At 39.5% G+C, this 15601-nt stretch overlaps 1 protein-coding gene across 2 annotated transcripts in view; it reads left to right on the forward strand.

The window, feature by feature from the left end:
- Positions 1–15601, forward strand: part of LOC119721939 (kielin/chordin-like protein) — a 137557-nt gene that overhangs the window by 56734 nt on the left and 65222 nt on the right. For both annotated transcript variants that reach the window (XM_038191895.1, XM_038191896.1), the window contains 7 exons: positions 369–462; positions 1443–1613; positions 2613–2695; positions 12350–12458; positions 13358–13537; positions 14085–14167; positions 15126–15219. In XM_038191895.1, coding sequence (XP_038047823.1) covers positions 369–462; positions 1443–1613; positions 2613–2695; positions 12350–12458; positions 13358–13537; positions 14085–14167; positions 15126–15219 — 814 coding nt within the window. The remainder of the gene's footprint in view (positions 1–368; positions 463–1442; positions 1614–2612; positions 2696–12349; positions 12459–13357; positions 13538–14084; positions 14168–15125; positions 15220–15601) is intronic.

A 15601-nucleotide genomic window follows, 5' to 3' on the forward strand; every position in this document is an offset into this window, starting at 1 on the left:
AAATTATAGAATCTCTTCTGTAACGAAATACAAAAGAAAGCAATGAGCATGTTCAGTACCAGTTGTTTGAAGACCCAAACTTGCTTCCAGTTTGCTGTTCATTGACCATGTGATGTGTAAATGGTAAATTATCAGTAGAAAAAAATTTGTTGTGGATTGATTTCACTTTTATTTATGCATATTTACATTTATGTGATTTTTTTTTGTCACTGAATAGTGCCCAAAGTATGTACCAGTATTTGGAAGCTATTGATACCATTGCCTCATTTCTGGATACCCTCCCACATCATATAGCAGCTTTTCTGAATATATTCTGTAAAGACTAAAGTCCTGTGTTTTAATTTGATCAATTGTTGATTTATCATTAGAATGGCAACATCAACTGTGAGCCTATTGAGTGTCCTGCAATACCCTGCCCCAATCCTGTCACTCTGTCTGGGGAATGCTGTCCACAGTGTCTAGGTAAGACTACCATCAATCTCTGGTCTTGGTTGACTGACTTCAAATCACAGTGTGTTCATGTGTTCCTTTCAGAATTTTCCACCTGCAGTGTAAACCTCTTCATAAAAGGGCCAGTGGAAATAGAATTTATTTATGCAATCCTTCAAAATGCACCTTTGTGTCCCATTTAACTGTATTCTCAATCTACACGTTCAAGGTTGTTTTGGTGCCGTTTTGGGATTTTATGGAAATGCAAACTTCCACATTCATCTGCAAAACTGTGATGTCATTCGAGGCAAAAACTTCAATGCTTCAGCTGCTTCAGCACCAAATGGTGCCAGAAGTTTGGATTTTTGGCTGTGGTAAAAATGGACATTTTCTGCATTTGGTGACTCATTGGTGTTTCATGGCACGGCAGTAAGTCAGCAGTAAGCCTTAATGCACAAACGTTTCTAGTAATCAAATTTTGCAGCTAACCATTTGAACAGAACACCCCATAACTAAAGAGTGTGTGCCTTAAATCGCATCCAAGCAAAGCGCCCTCAGTTGTCAGGAAAAGCATGAAACATTTAATGTCAAGGAAAAAAGTGCACATGACATAAATTTAACTGAAAAACTAAAAGGGATGTCTCGTAGTTTTCATACATTTTAGTGGAATGAAAATTTGCACAAATTATGTTTCAGGATAATATTCAAGTCATGGCCCTTTAAACTACAAGTTCATTATTTGTATTTCCTGTTATCATGTCTAAAGTCCATAAAAGTACATAAAAGTTTGTTGCTGTGGTTACTTTGTACATTGGACTTTGTGTAGTAACGTTTGCGTAGATAAGTTGTTTTCCTAAGCTTTTATATACCTGCATAAAGTTAGTGTTCAAGTCCTCAAGATGAGTTCAGGCAACTGTTTGATATTGCAACCAGTCCTACCCAACATGAACCTATGAGGTTGGGATGATTATTGCGATTTTACACAGATCATTTCCGTTTGTGTTTCATTCCAGATTGTGAACACCAGGGCAATACATACCGCGATGGTGAATCTTTCAAAGATCCAAGCAATGAATGCATTGACTGTCTATGTCAGCAGGGCCGTGTACAATGTGACTATACCTACTGCCCACCAGTCAGTTGTGACTATCCAATCAGGAGGGATTGTTGTCAATCATGTGATGGTGAGTAGTCCACTTGGTTCCTCAAATTTAACCATTACTTTGTTTTACTGAAGATGAACAGAGTATACTGTTGAAAATGTCGAAACCTTACACTCACCACCAGCTTGCTTCCTTACAAAAGAGATTTGTCCATGGTGTACAGACACATCTATTTCCCTACTTACTACTCCACACAAAGCTTTTTTTTTCAAATAATACTAAAATGCAGTTCAAGTTTGGTTTAACTTACTGATTTCCAGGTAGTTGATGCGATGAAAGCACTAACACCAATAAGAGAGCCAAAAAATTGTGCATGTGTTTTCTCAAATTGTAAAGCCTCCACTGAGCTTAAACTTCAACGGGTTAATTGTTATGAAGCCTCGCTACGATTGTGAGCAATTTTGTTGTTTCAAATGGGGAACAAAATGCACAGAAGGCAACTGATCCTACATGCCTCGAAATGATTCTGAAGCCAAAAGATGAAGCCAGAGCTAAATTAGGCTTTAAAACCCCATAAACATTATACCTGGTTGAAGTGAAGTATTTTCTAGAAATAACTGTTTTCAGGTAACCATCGAGTGTGCAAGTCTTGCCAGTGTACATTCACTTTTTATGTGAATGTCTTGATACTGACTTGTCTAGTCAGAGACTCCCATGCATGTTTGAATATACCCAATTGTTATCTGCGTGATCGATCCAACTGAAGTTAAGGTCAACATTTTTCATGTTACTATAGTCATGAATTTGCAATATTTTTTACATGCTGTAAATTGTAATTCTTTCTTTTCTTTCACCGAACCCAATGTTGCCTTTGACTAGATAAGCCCAGTCAGGACACAAAATAAATGCAAAAAAATAGGACGTTATTACACACATTGTAGATCCTATACATGGTGCCCGGATGCACTGTATTCCCATGAAATCTTGCAGGGTGTTTTGATGTCAACTTGCACGCTGTATATTGACTCATCTTGCATAACTATTGTACCCTTGCATTATCCCCTTGTATTCTGTCTTCAGGATGCCTGTATGGCTCAGTGGAGTTACAGAGTGGTGAACCTTTCAAGGATCCCAACAACCCATGCATTGAGTGTACATGCCTGGTGAGTAGCTATCTTCTCCGTTAGTCCTAGTGTCATCATGCCATATTTTGTAACAATATTTTATGTACCCTTTTTGACTGGTGAAATGTGAACCTGTGTTCACAGGAATGGAGTGCCCATCTCTCTTTCAAAGCGATTTGGCTAGAATCGAGTCCATGAAATGCTGCTGTGGGGGAATATGCCACACCTCCTCCACAGCGAGTCTGTTACCTTCCCAGCATTGATAATCCCAGTACCCATTTAACACTTGGGTTGAGAGGAGTAATTGAAATAAAGCTCAAGGGCACAACACGCATGGCCAAAGCGGGGCTCAAACCCACAATTTCACGATCATGAATCCTGTGCCCTACTGCTAGACCACACGTTCCCACAAATCAAAAGAGCTTTTTTTAAAAAAAAGTTTTGATGCAAATCAAACCATGTGGCCATGCTTTGTACTCAACTAATGCATGTATTTCTTCTGTCAAACTGTTCATATTCAATGACAAAGTCTATTTATTAATGTTGTCAGTTTATTAGTCAGAAGTGTGTTTGGCTAACACTACAAATATCAAAGTTCATCAGACATAGAAACGTTATGAATTCTTAACTGATAGCACCTTTTTGAAAATATAGTACCTCTCATATCAATAAAATAAGTGTTAAGTAATATGGCACTTATTACTTGTTTCTCTTGCTAAATCGTAAGTGGCTCAGTTTGAGTTGGTTTGCTTTATCATAAATAAACATGGCACTCCAGAAAAAGATAATAATAATAATAAAATAATAAAGAGCATTTATAATGCACCAAATCCATCTTGATTAGATGTTCAAGACGCAGAGAATCAAACAAATAAACATGAACAGCAAAAACAGAAGGCAACAAAAGTACACACAAATGAAAATACTGTACATGAAGATGAATCAATATACATGAGAGTGAAATCAAAACTGGACGATTAATGAAATGCTGCTTGGAATAGGTGGGTCTATAATGTGATTGCAAGATAATAATATTACATGCAAATTGTATAATACTGCATGTACTACAAATTTTCAAACACAGAAATTACCGAAACAAAAATAACTTAACATTCAATTTTAGTCATAATGCCCCAATATGAGGGTAAGTCACTTTGGCAATGTTTGAATTATGTTACATCAATTCAATTCTATTCAAATACTTTATTTATCCTTAATAAGGCAATTGCATATGGTTGGACAGCTCATTTAATGCACTTAGTAAATTACAAGTCGAGTAAATATATATAACATAAAACAATCACAAAGAACATGTCCTTATCTTGATTAAAATTGGTGTAAAAACTCATCTTATCTAAAAAGAAATATATCTAATACTGTATATAGAACAAGGGCGGATCCAGAACATAATTTTTGGGGGGGGCCAAAAAAAATTTTGGTCCCCCCAAAAAGTGGGTCTAAAAAATTACGGCGTGGGGTTCGGGGCCCGCTAGGGCCCCGAAAAATTTTTGGATTCTAGATGCTCTGTGGTGCGATCTGAGGCAATTTCTGACCACTTTAACCAATTTTTTTGAGGAAAAGATGGTGGTGTACTCATTGCCTGCCTTTATTGCGATGTCACATTAAAAAAAAAAAAAATTGGTTTCGTTTTGGGGGGGGCCATGGCCCCCTTTGGCCCCCCCCTGGATCCGCCCTTGATATAGAAATAATTAGATGATGAATGTACACATGATGACATAAAATGTCAGCATTAAATGAAACTGTTGGCCATTTCAACTTGAATATAAATGAGTATAAAACATGCAAAAAAAAAAAATACTTAATACATGTATCTAATGTCCGTCACACTAGATGCAAGATTTTGCACTGAGCACATGATGGCCACATCTTAAATAATGTGTCAATATAAAAATATTTACAGTAGGGCATGATTCACCCATTTGAGAAATGCCCGAGTGTAGTTTTGAACAGTAGGCACTTTTAAATTCTAGTTTTGATACACAAGAGCAGATTGCAAAAGGAGCCGTTGCTCTTTCCCAGTTTTTGCTTGCAAATATAAAAAGGGGCACCCTAATGGATATTTCCAAAATTTTCTTAAATCATGTCCTCAAAGCAGTGTTTTTTTCAATATCTTAAAGACATGTTTGTGAAACAGATTCCTTGTAGTGCCACGAACCTCAAAATAGTCCGTCCCCCAAAGAACAATTTCGGCAAAAGATTTCGAGCAACATTTTTTTTAAAAGGCAAACTTCTTAAAACAAAATTTGAAAAAAACAAAACAATTGTGAGTCCCCCTCCCCCAAGCCAAATCCTGGGTGCGCCACTGATTCTAGGGTATTGATGTCCATAGAAGGGTAAACAGAATAATGAAACATCGCTTTTATTGATAATGTAATCATTCGATCCTTAATTCAACGACCGATGGGCAAAAAAAAAAAAAGCGAGTTGTTCAGACATATATGTAACTTGGTTGAGCAGGGCAAGAACATGTCATGATGATTATAAACCATCTTTTTATTCTTTGCCTCATGAACCATAAAAGAAGTGTAATAATAAACAGTAGTATCAGTAAAATTGGCCATCCCTGATATTGTGCAGGTTCTTGCTTCTCAACACCTTTGTCGGACTCTTTGGTTTTAACATCTGCATTAAAAAAAAGAAATTGGATCATGAGCACTGTTGATTGGAAGTAGTAAATAAGTCCTACGCAAATTCTACGCTTCAATTATTTGATGCATATCACACCTATTTAATCTGTAATGAGCATTAAATTTATAGAATTGACACCAGTGTTGTAGTTGAGTCACCAATGTCGAGTCCGAGTCTCAAGCCTCGAGTCTGAGTCTCGAGTCTCAAGCCTCGAGTCTGAGTCTCGAGTCACAAGCCTCGAGTCCGAGTCTCCAGTCACAAGCCTCGAGTCCGAGTCCCAGTCACAAGTCACTTGTTCTTAGTTGTTCACCAAACTAATCACATTTTTACCCCTCAGCCGAGAGGCTCGAGGGGTATTGTCATCGCCTAGGGCATCCGTCCGTCCGTCCGTCCGTCCGCCGGCTTTCCGTAGGGACGGACGGGCAGCTTAGTTTCCGGATGATAACTTGAGTTAGAAATGTTGTTTGGGGTTGTAACTTCCGTAGGGGGTTGCCCTTAGGAGTAGGCAAGTTGGGATTGGTTTTGAAGTCAAAAGGACAAAGGTCAAGGTCACTGTGGTGAGTTAAAGGTAAATGGTTTCCGGATGATAACTTGAGTTAGAAATGAAATTTTGGTGTCTATCTTTGGTAGGGGGTTGCCCTTGGGTACAGGCAAGTTAGGATTAGTTTTGGGGTCAAAAGGTCAAAGGTCAAGGTCATCGTGGTGAGTGAAAGGTAAATGGTTTCTGGATAATAACGTGTTAGAAATGAGATTTTGCTGTCTAACTTTGGTAGGAGGTTGCCCTTGGGAGTAGGCAAGTTGAGATTGGTTTTGGGGTCAAAGGTCAAGGTCACCCTGGTGAGTTTAAGGTAAATGGTTTCCGGATGATAACTTGAGTTAAAAATCACATTTTGCTCTAACTTCGGTAGGGGGCTGCCCTTTGGTACAGGCAAGTTGGGATTGGTTTTGGGGTCAAAAGGTCAAAGATCAAGGTCACCGTGGTGAGTTAAATATAAATGGTTTCTGGATGATAACTTGAGTTAGAAATCACATTTCGCTGTCTAACTTCGGTAGGGGGTTGCCCTTGGGTACAGGCAAGTTAGGATTGGTTTTGGGGTCAAAATGTCAAAGGTCAAGGTCAGCGTGGTGAGTTAAAGGTAAGTGGTTTCTGGATGATAACTTGAGTTAGAAAGGAAATTTTGGTGTCTTACTTCGGTTGGGGGTTTCCCATTGGTACAGGCATGTTGGGACTGGTTCTGGGGTCAAAGGTCAAATGTGAAGGTCACCATGTTGAGTTAAAGGTTAATGGTTTCCGGATGATAACGTGACTCTGGCTGAGGGGTTTCAACAGCAATGCTGTTATTTTAAAAAATTATTTTTCAATCATCTATTCTATCTTCCAAGTAAATCCCAGTGTATATAGTTTACCTTGTGTGCACATGTTGTTTAGACCCAAAATGTGTTTTCCTTTTAATTCCCATCCCTAAAAAACCTCCTCCATCCCTTCCTAGTATTAGTATTGCCAAGAATATTAATTGCACTATCGACTATTATAGACTATAGCATGCATTCGGTGTGCGCAGTTAGCAGACACTCTTTGGTACCGAACACTTTTTGGCATGACACCGGGCCCTGGTGCTCGTCGTGCAGGCGCAAGGCGTGCGTGCGAGGCCCCTGGATAAGATTTTCCTCGTTGACGTGTTTTGTCTATGGAGTAAAAACGCATGCTATGTTTGTTGCACAAATACGTAACTTTATGTTTTTTCTTTTGATGAAAATACGTGACTCGAGTCACGAGTCACCAAGCTTGAGTCAGAGTCGTCATGGTCGAGTCCGATTCATTTTCCAATGTGACTCGAGTCGAGTCCGAGTCACAAAAATTGTGACTCAAGTCCGACTCGAGTCTGAGTCCAGGACTCGAGTCCTACAACACTGATTGACACTGCATACATTCAGGCATGCAACTTTTCCTCGGATCAGCTGATTTCCTCTTTTTTTATTTTTCATGTGTGCCATTGAAAATAGAAAAACACTGTACAAAGTCTGGGAAAAATTTGAATTTCCTCTTTTTTTTGTGATTTCCCAGTTGCATGCCTGATACATCTTCTGTATGCGACATAAATGACATTTTGAAATGCATGTATGCCTGATTCATTACATCTCTGTTAAATTAAGCTCGAGAGGATTTTGTTATGTATCATTCACACAGTTCAAAGAGTACAATGTATTTTATGAAACCGATATCACATTGCAGTAGAAATACACTTATGATGCGTCACACTAATGAAACAGCATATCACAGCTGCGTTGTCTTCCATGGCCAAGAAACAGCATTAACATACATTGTAAGTTACATGTTTTGGGGGAAATCTGGTGATGGTGATTTTTAAATTCTTTGACACACAAATAACAACAGACTAAAAAACAATATGAAAAGAAATCTTGGCTAACCTTGGGATTGCTGCTTTGTCGTAAACTTAATCCCTGAAGTCGGTTCTACTTGGCCTTGATGCACCAACTTGTGAGACTCTGTAGTTTCATCTGCTATACAATTTGATTAGAAAATAACATATCTAATAAGTCTAAGTCTGATGGCTTAATGTTAACCAAGTTTGACAGCAAAATATTTCAAACACCACCAAAAAAGGGTTGGTATTCAAATAGCACAGGTCTTTAACAAAGATGATTCTTCTAGCCTGAGAACTTTGATGAGACAACCATTGGCTCTGTGCACAAGTACCCCCCTCAATGGTAAGAAGGGAGAGTTGGGGAGACTGGCTGAAGAGACATTTAAGCGCATTGCCAACGACACCTGACGCTCACACGATTCGATGGCTTTGTGCACATTGTGTTGGTGCTTTCGACAGTGGTAAATAAGTGCCCTCTCTACAGCCATGTGGTTGCGAAAGGCGATTTCTAAAGGTTACATAACACTTTATTTTGTGTGAAACTACATGTACACAGACATGTTCACACAGGCAGGCAAAATCTTTGAAAATTAATTTCTCCCGTTTGGAAGACCGTATCGTCAAGCATCTTTCAGGGTTTATTTCCCTTATAATGATCCAATTATGTGCTAAAATCGTTGTGATATGTTCATTACTTTTTGTTGAAATTGGAAAAATAGGCAGGTGTTGGAGCAGTTTTGAAAGTTGTAACACTAGCGTTTGCAATATCTGTCAATTTTTCAAGCCTCACAAATATTAGTAAGGTTAGGGTGTGTAGTAAAAATTTGCATAAAAGCCTCCTTCACGAGTTATTAATTGATTAATATCACCCTTTTTTGCCGGCTTCCATTGGTCGATACCGAGACCAACGCCAAGTCACGCCGAGTGACGCTAATGAATATGTTAATATGCGATCGTCCATTGTGTTGCCGGGCCAAAATCGGTCAACCATAGCGCCTACAGCACTATAGAATCTGTTGCTGAAAACCATACACGTGGTTTGGTAGGAAAAAAATCCTTGTCAAATTTTCCTTAGAGATATTTCAAGGTGTAACACTAGCGTTTGTAACAACAGATTAACTCTTTTGTTACGGAATTTAATTGACCTTTTTCGTCCCAACTGGACGTAATTAAAAGCTGAAAATTCCGCCCAGCGTTGATGGGCGCCGCCATCTTTAAATGTATCTCCGTAAACAAACTGCTCACAATAACCAAAAGCGCACCTAGGGTCAAACTAGGGTCAGAGGTTATACGATATAAATTATGTAGATATGGTCCACGTCATGGAGATACCCTGTTTATTCATAGCGACGCAACCGAGCCGCTGCCAGCGGCTCTCCGTACGACCTGTACAATTTGTATGTGCCACTGTCAGCGGCTCGCCGTAGCGAAAGAGTTAAGCTGAAATTTGGAATATACTTAGATGATATAGATGTTCAACTACCCGTGAAATAACAACTTGATTAGATTCCCAGAAATTGTGATAAATACATACATTTTGGGAAGTTTTCGAACGATTTCTTCCCAACTTGAAGGTCAGCTTTACCAGTAACCAGTATTGACGTTTCAGCATCGATGACGGCGATTTTTTCACTGACATGAAGTTAAGAATTTCTTCTTCCGTTATAATTTAACATTTCAATCATACTGGGCATATTTTCTGGGAAACACAACGTTCAAAAGGCCATGTCTTTTGGGGTGCATAAATTTCACTGCTCTGTTATAGCGTCTAGTACGTAATCGGATTAGCTTTGTTTGACAACCGGCCACGCTTCGCCTTCGCAACCATTTGGCTGTCTAGTTCGTGCACAGAGCCCATAGCTAAATGCAACCTCGGTGTTAGAATTGTAATTATTTAATGGAAAAGATACATGTCTGTTTTAATTTTTGCAAAGGATTTTAGGAATGTCTGGATCAAAAAACTAGCAATACATACCAGTGTGAGGCCGTACAGTGGTAGAGTGGGAAGACTCATATTGAGGGGGAGGTGTGATGTGGATACGTTGCCAGAACTTTTGTGACATGCTTGGATTCCAAAGCTGACAATCCATTGCGTCTGCTGGTTGGAGTGTAACTTCAAAATCCATATGGTACTTGGAGTTAATCTTTGTTGGTGCCAGTCCAGGCAACTTTTGATTCTTCAGATAGCACACTGGTAATGTTCTGCATCCTTCTTCGAAGATGCAGTGAGAGTTGTAGACAAACGGTGTGGAAGTCGTGTTGAGAGTGCATGAGAACTCCTCATTTTCTATGCATACATCAATAATGCAGGATTTACTTGCGAACTCGGAACTGTTTAATGCAGATGTGGCTCTACACTCCAGATTTACTGACTGGATCCTTTCAAACGCAGTATCGTTAATCATGGCATAATATTTTCCAGAAATATTATGCAGCGTTTTCAGAAATAGATTTTCTGAAGGCTGGACTTGGACCCCATGTTTGAGAAATGACAAGTCAATGTTTGCATTGTCTGGTTCAGTGTAAGAACACCATTGAACTTGTGGCTTATCGCCAATATGAATGATTTTTGACCTACAATTTGGCTTTTCAATTGAAGCAGAAAGCCTCAACAAAGCCCCCAAAATCAGAGCACAAATCGTGTAAAAGTACAAAGCCATTTTTATCTAGTGTACACAGCCAAAATATAGAATAATGGCGTACCGCGCATGTCAGGCTTGTACACGTACGTGTGCATGTGACCAAAAAAAAAAAAAAATCTTCCAAAGTGGATTTAATTTTGTCCCTGTGTGAGAAGTATAGAGGATAAATATGCAAAGACGTGAACTGCATAAATTTGATACAATTTTAGTTACACTTTGTATAACCAAAGATCAATTCAAAGGTCATCTGGCAATTTTCGTACGAGGATTAATCATGGCTAAGCGAATGAGTGGCAACAAAGATTAGTCCCGCTAACTTCAAAATCTTGAAAAATAAGTTATTGATAAGTTCACTAATAGAATGTACTTAGATTACAAACTCTGAACTGTTGAATAATGGCTCATGCAGGAAAGAGAAAGTTTTGTGAAAGTATTTTTTTTGGGGGGGGGAACTTTTAATAGTAAAAAAACAACAACATATATTTACCCCTTCGCTGTACTGGTATCTGCTTTGTCCGTCCGTGTCAGTGCATTCGTACATATGGTTCCTTATCAATAGGGCAGCTAAGGGACAATACAAATCTGTCCCATAAGGAATTTAACTTGATGGAGTTTGAGATTTCAATAGAAACAAAGGAGAACAAAAGAATGGAACTAAACGTTCCCCCTTCCCCACAAGTATGTATGTAAAGACACGTGCCTGCCGTGTGTGTGCGCACGTGTGGGTGCGTGTACATGTCCTTACATATACATGTATTGTCATATGGGGTACCAGGAAAGGGGTGTGTGTGTGCATGCATGCGTGTGTCACACTCTTGGTTTCATAGTGATAACTCAAGTTAGACTTGATGTAAACATGGTAAATGCATGTCATGAAAGCTTAAAGAGTTTGTACATCACAAGACAAAGGCCAAGGTCACTATGGTTAAAACAGTAGAACGTTTTTTTCCGACGTACATGTTACTCAAGAAAGACTTGTCACATCAACTTAAAACTTAGTATGTGGGTTAGTCTGGGGATCACCAGGAAGCTTGTCACTTTTGAATCGACCCCATAAACCAATTAAGGTTGTTATGATAAAAACAAAAAAATGGTGCCATTTTCTTTTTCCGTGGATTTGGCACCCCTCAACCTTAAAATTGCATTGATCATGACATTTGGATACAAAACTTGAACAATATTTATTTACTGTATTTGTATAATGCATGTGTACATAAATGTAGTAATAAGCTGTTTGGGCAAGTCAGCCGAAACAGCTTTTCTTTTCGTTAAGATTTTTTTGGCTTTCCGCAATCTGTTTCAAACACTTTCTGAAACAGCTTTTGCTTTTGTTAAGATTTTTTTCTTCTTTTTGTCTCTGTCCTTTTCATACTCCTGTCCATAGCATTTGTACACGATTTTCTTCCGGCACTTTGGGCACTTTAGTGATGCCGATTGACTTCAAACTTGGCAGAGACATCAATTATTTACCGTAGATGTATGCCAAAATTGATGTCATCATGACGTCATCACGTGTCATGTGACATCATATTAAGGGTGCACTTTTCTAAGGCCTACATGTGGGTCTTAGTCACGAGTTGGCCATTTTTGTCCAGTGCCCTGAATGTATTTCATTAATTTTAACTGTTAAATGGGATGGCCCCAGACTATTTATTCAGGCACAAAGCAGTTTAATTTTCCTGTCATTTTTTTTTTAATATGGCTTTAAACATTAGGGAATGATTAATTACAAATTTTATAATTATTTATTGAGGCAGAGTGGAATTGATTATAAAATTAATTTGCTTTCATTTCTCTTCGCAAATTCAAAAGAATTAAGATTTTACCTAACTTTCAATTAAATATGGCGGACTCGTAAATAAGGCTCAGAGGTCAGATTTGGTTGTAACTGGGTATGTAGCTAGACTGGGTTGTGTTATAAATGAAAATTAAAAGGATGTCATGATAGGACTACCCTTGTAAATCAAGGTGGGAAAACAATAACATTACTTTTGCGTGGTTTGTTTTTTCTTCAGGCTGGCAATGTTCAGTGTAATATGAGAGAGTGCCCCCCACTCCCTGAGAATTGTGAACAATTCTACACACCAGATGGTGAATGCTGTCCAATATGTACTGCCATCAAAGGTAGGTTCTTTATGGTGAGTCAAAAACCCAACCAAATCCCCAAAAATAAATTTCATATTTAAAAAAACTTGTAGCACCAAACAATAATGACTGAAGAGCCAATTCGGACGATTCACAATGCAGTGCACCGCCATGAGTTTGCCACGGAAAGTTCATTTTTCCCAGTGCATTGTGGGAAATGGTCTACAAATTCGCAGCGTGGGACATTTGAAATCGTTAGTTTTTCCGGTTCGTAAGCATATTATTCGAGGATCTGTTTGCCCTTTTCTTTTCTTCTTATCACTATGGTGTTTTTTGTAAGGCGGCAGAATGCTATGCCCCAATCTATAACAAATTAGCTCAAGATGTCTACTGACACTCGTTCAAATGGGCCATGTTTTGTCGACTGTAAACTTGAAAAATGGACTCTCCATGGCAAACTCTTGGTGGTGCACTGCATTGTGACCCTACGTGAATTCACAAGTGACACTCTGTGAATTTATAAGTGAGAGTCCGTGAATTCACAAGTGACAGTCCGTGAATTCACAAGTGACAGTATGTGAATTCACAAGTGACAGTCCGTGAATTCACAAGTGACAGTCCGTGAATTCACAAGTGACAGTCAGAGGACTGGGGACTAGCAAAAGTGTACATGCTAAGTGCTGTAACTACTAGAAATCTAAACATGCGTACAAGCGTGGAACTTTGGGACAGTTAAAGTAGGCCTGCTTGAAAAGTTAAAGATAAAAAATTGGACAACTATTAAAAAGTAGACCCATATCAAATTTGGACTGGGTCTTTCAACACCTGATACCCCTTCCCACCCCCACTGTGAGCCTGAACTTTACAGGCAGCTGTTTTTGTTTACATGTTGTAAGATATGGTGTGAGTTAGTCAGTGTACGTTATTTGTATTTGTAGAGAAGTCCTGCATCTACGGTGACGTTGAGTATCAGAGCGGGGAGACCTTCCTCAATCCCATCAACCCTTGCGAGGAGTGCCTGTGTAAAGACAAGAAAGTCAGCTGCCAACGCCGTGAGTGCCCCGCCCAGGGTTCATGCCAACACCCATATGAGGGAGACTGCTGTCCTGTATGTGATGGTAAGAATTAGGATAGCAGCGTCTCTTACAATGCCACACCCAAGGGATTTGGTTGCACTCCTGTGAAAGGTCTGGTGCCTTGTATGGTGACTTCAATTGCGCTGTCCTGGAGAATGCCATGCCCTTTGGGCATGGCGTCACTTCTATGAAAGGGATGGTCTCTTGTATAGTGATGTGCATCTGGTCGGGTTGACGAGGCTAAACCGACCCGACACATCTATTTTATAAACCGAATCCATACCAAAACAGAACTGGACTACCTAAAACCGACCCGACTACCTAAAACCGACCCATTAAAGTGGAACTGGGTCACACTTTAATGGGTTTCTACGGGGTTCGGCTGTAGATTTTGAATGTTCTACCTAGGTATATCCTCACCAGGGTTGACTATTACATATTAATGTAGAAGCCGTGTTGGATTCTTGCTAGTGTGAAAGGGGTTCCCAAAATCTCCATGTTTGTTCCGGGTAAACCACAGAGATTTTGGATATTGTGAAAGGCCCTATAAATACAACTCATGTAGGAAAGTGTTGATTTGTTCTTACAGACTGCACGTATTTGGGTTTGCATTACTCCAACGGTGCAACGTTTGCTGATCCAGACCAGGAATGTGGTCAGTGTCACTGTGAGGTGAGTTGAATCTGTTTGTTAAGTGTATTTAAAGCCATATAGGATCATTTACTTTCATGCATTTTTTTTATGTTTCCAATAATAACACCACTCAGAATCCCAAGAAGAATGTTCAAAACCTAACCTGTTGAACTTTCAGTGGATAATACTTTTTTCAAGAAAACGGTGAAAAACCATGCACAACCTTTTGATCACAAAACATGATTTCGTCCATAGCACTGGCTTATTTCCAAAAATCAGTCAGTAGACTGATCATTGGAAATCACCAACATTTCGTATGTTGAGTCTGTATGTCATAAGCCTTGTGTAGTGAGTCTTGTAAATACTAATTGTCAATCTTCCCCACATGATTCCCTGCAAGTAGAGCTTATTCTGAACTGCTAACAGAAGCTTTTTCGATAATTTGAATTAGTGGTCCTGTGGACTATGAATAAATTCTACTCTCTAAGACAATATCAGGATGCACCATTCGGGAACATCGTGACCCCTGTGATGAAAATGTGAATGTAAAGTGTGTTCAGGAATGTTTCACTTTGTAAAAACGCACCCATGAATGTGCATATGGTTAGCCTTAGTATATAGCACTCTCCAAACTTCAACAGTTTCTCCTTGAAACAAATATTAATTTATTAAAAACTCATAAACTGGTCCTTTCCGCACCTAGTAAGTAACATGATAATTCTTTCATTCATGATGGAGGGAATGTGGATTAGTGGTGTGACTCATGACCAGAGGGTCAGGGGTTCAAATCCAGCTGCTGGTTATGTGTTGTATGCTTAGGCAAGCCACTTCGCCCTCCCCCAATAAAACTTACGGGGTGGGGGGGGAGTAACCTGCAAATGATCCATGGGGGATAGAATATATTCTCAGTCATGCCACTGAAACCAGACATAAATTCCACTATATTGGTTTGTGACAGACTAGGCTTCACTACTTTACTTACTTGTTACTCCTTCAGGATGGCAATGTGCGCTGCGGACCGCTGCCATGCACTCCAGTATTCTGTGTGAAGAAGTACATACCAGAAGGGGAATGTTGTGAAGTCTGCCCAGGTAAGACATACACACTTGATAGTTGGGAGTAGGAATCCATAGATGAATTCATTGCTATTGAACCAGCAACAGGGTCTGCTTTACATTGCTTAGCATCCTCTCAAACTCTCTAACAGCGACGGGCGTAAATCCGGCGGGAGGAAGGGGGTTTACATCCCCCCCCCCACTTTTAGACCAGGCGGATGGGCTATTGAATCATCTCCCCCCCCCCTCATATTGATAAACATCTATACCCTAGTGTAATGTGGTGTCCAGCCCCCCCCCCCCTTTTTGAATTTCCAAAGCCGGCAATTTTTGGATTTTGATCATCCCCCCACTTGCCGGCACAGATTTACGCCCTGAACAGTGATTACTTGCTTCTTTCTTCTTGAGTCTATAGTCA

This window comes from Patiria miniata, unplaced genomic scaffold (genome assembly GCF_015706575.1).
Source record: "Patiria miniata isolate m_02_andy unplaced genomic scaffold, ASM1570657v1 HiC_scaffold_14, whole genome shotgun sequence".
In the NCBI taxonomy this organism is placed as follows: domain Eukaryota; kingdom Metazoa; phylum Echinodermata; class Asteroidea; order Valvatida; family Asterinidae; genus Patiria; species Patiria miniata.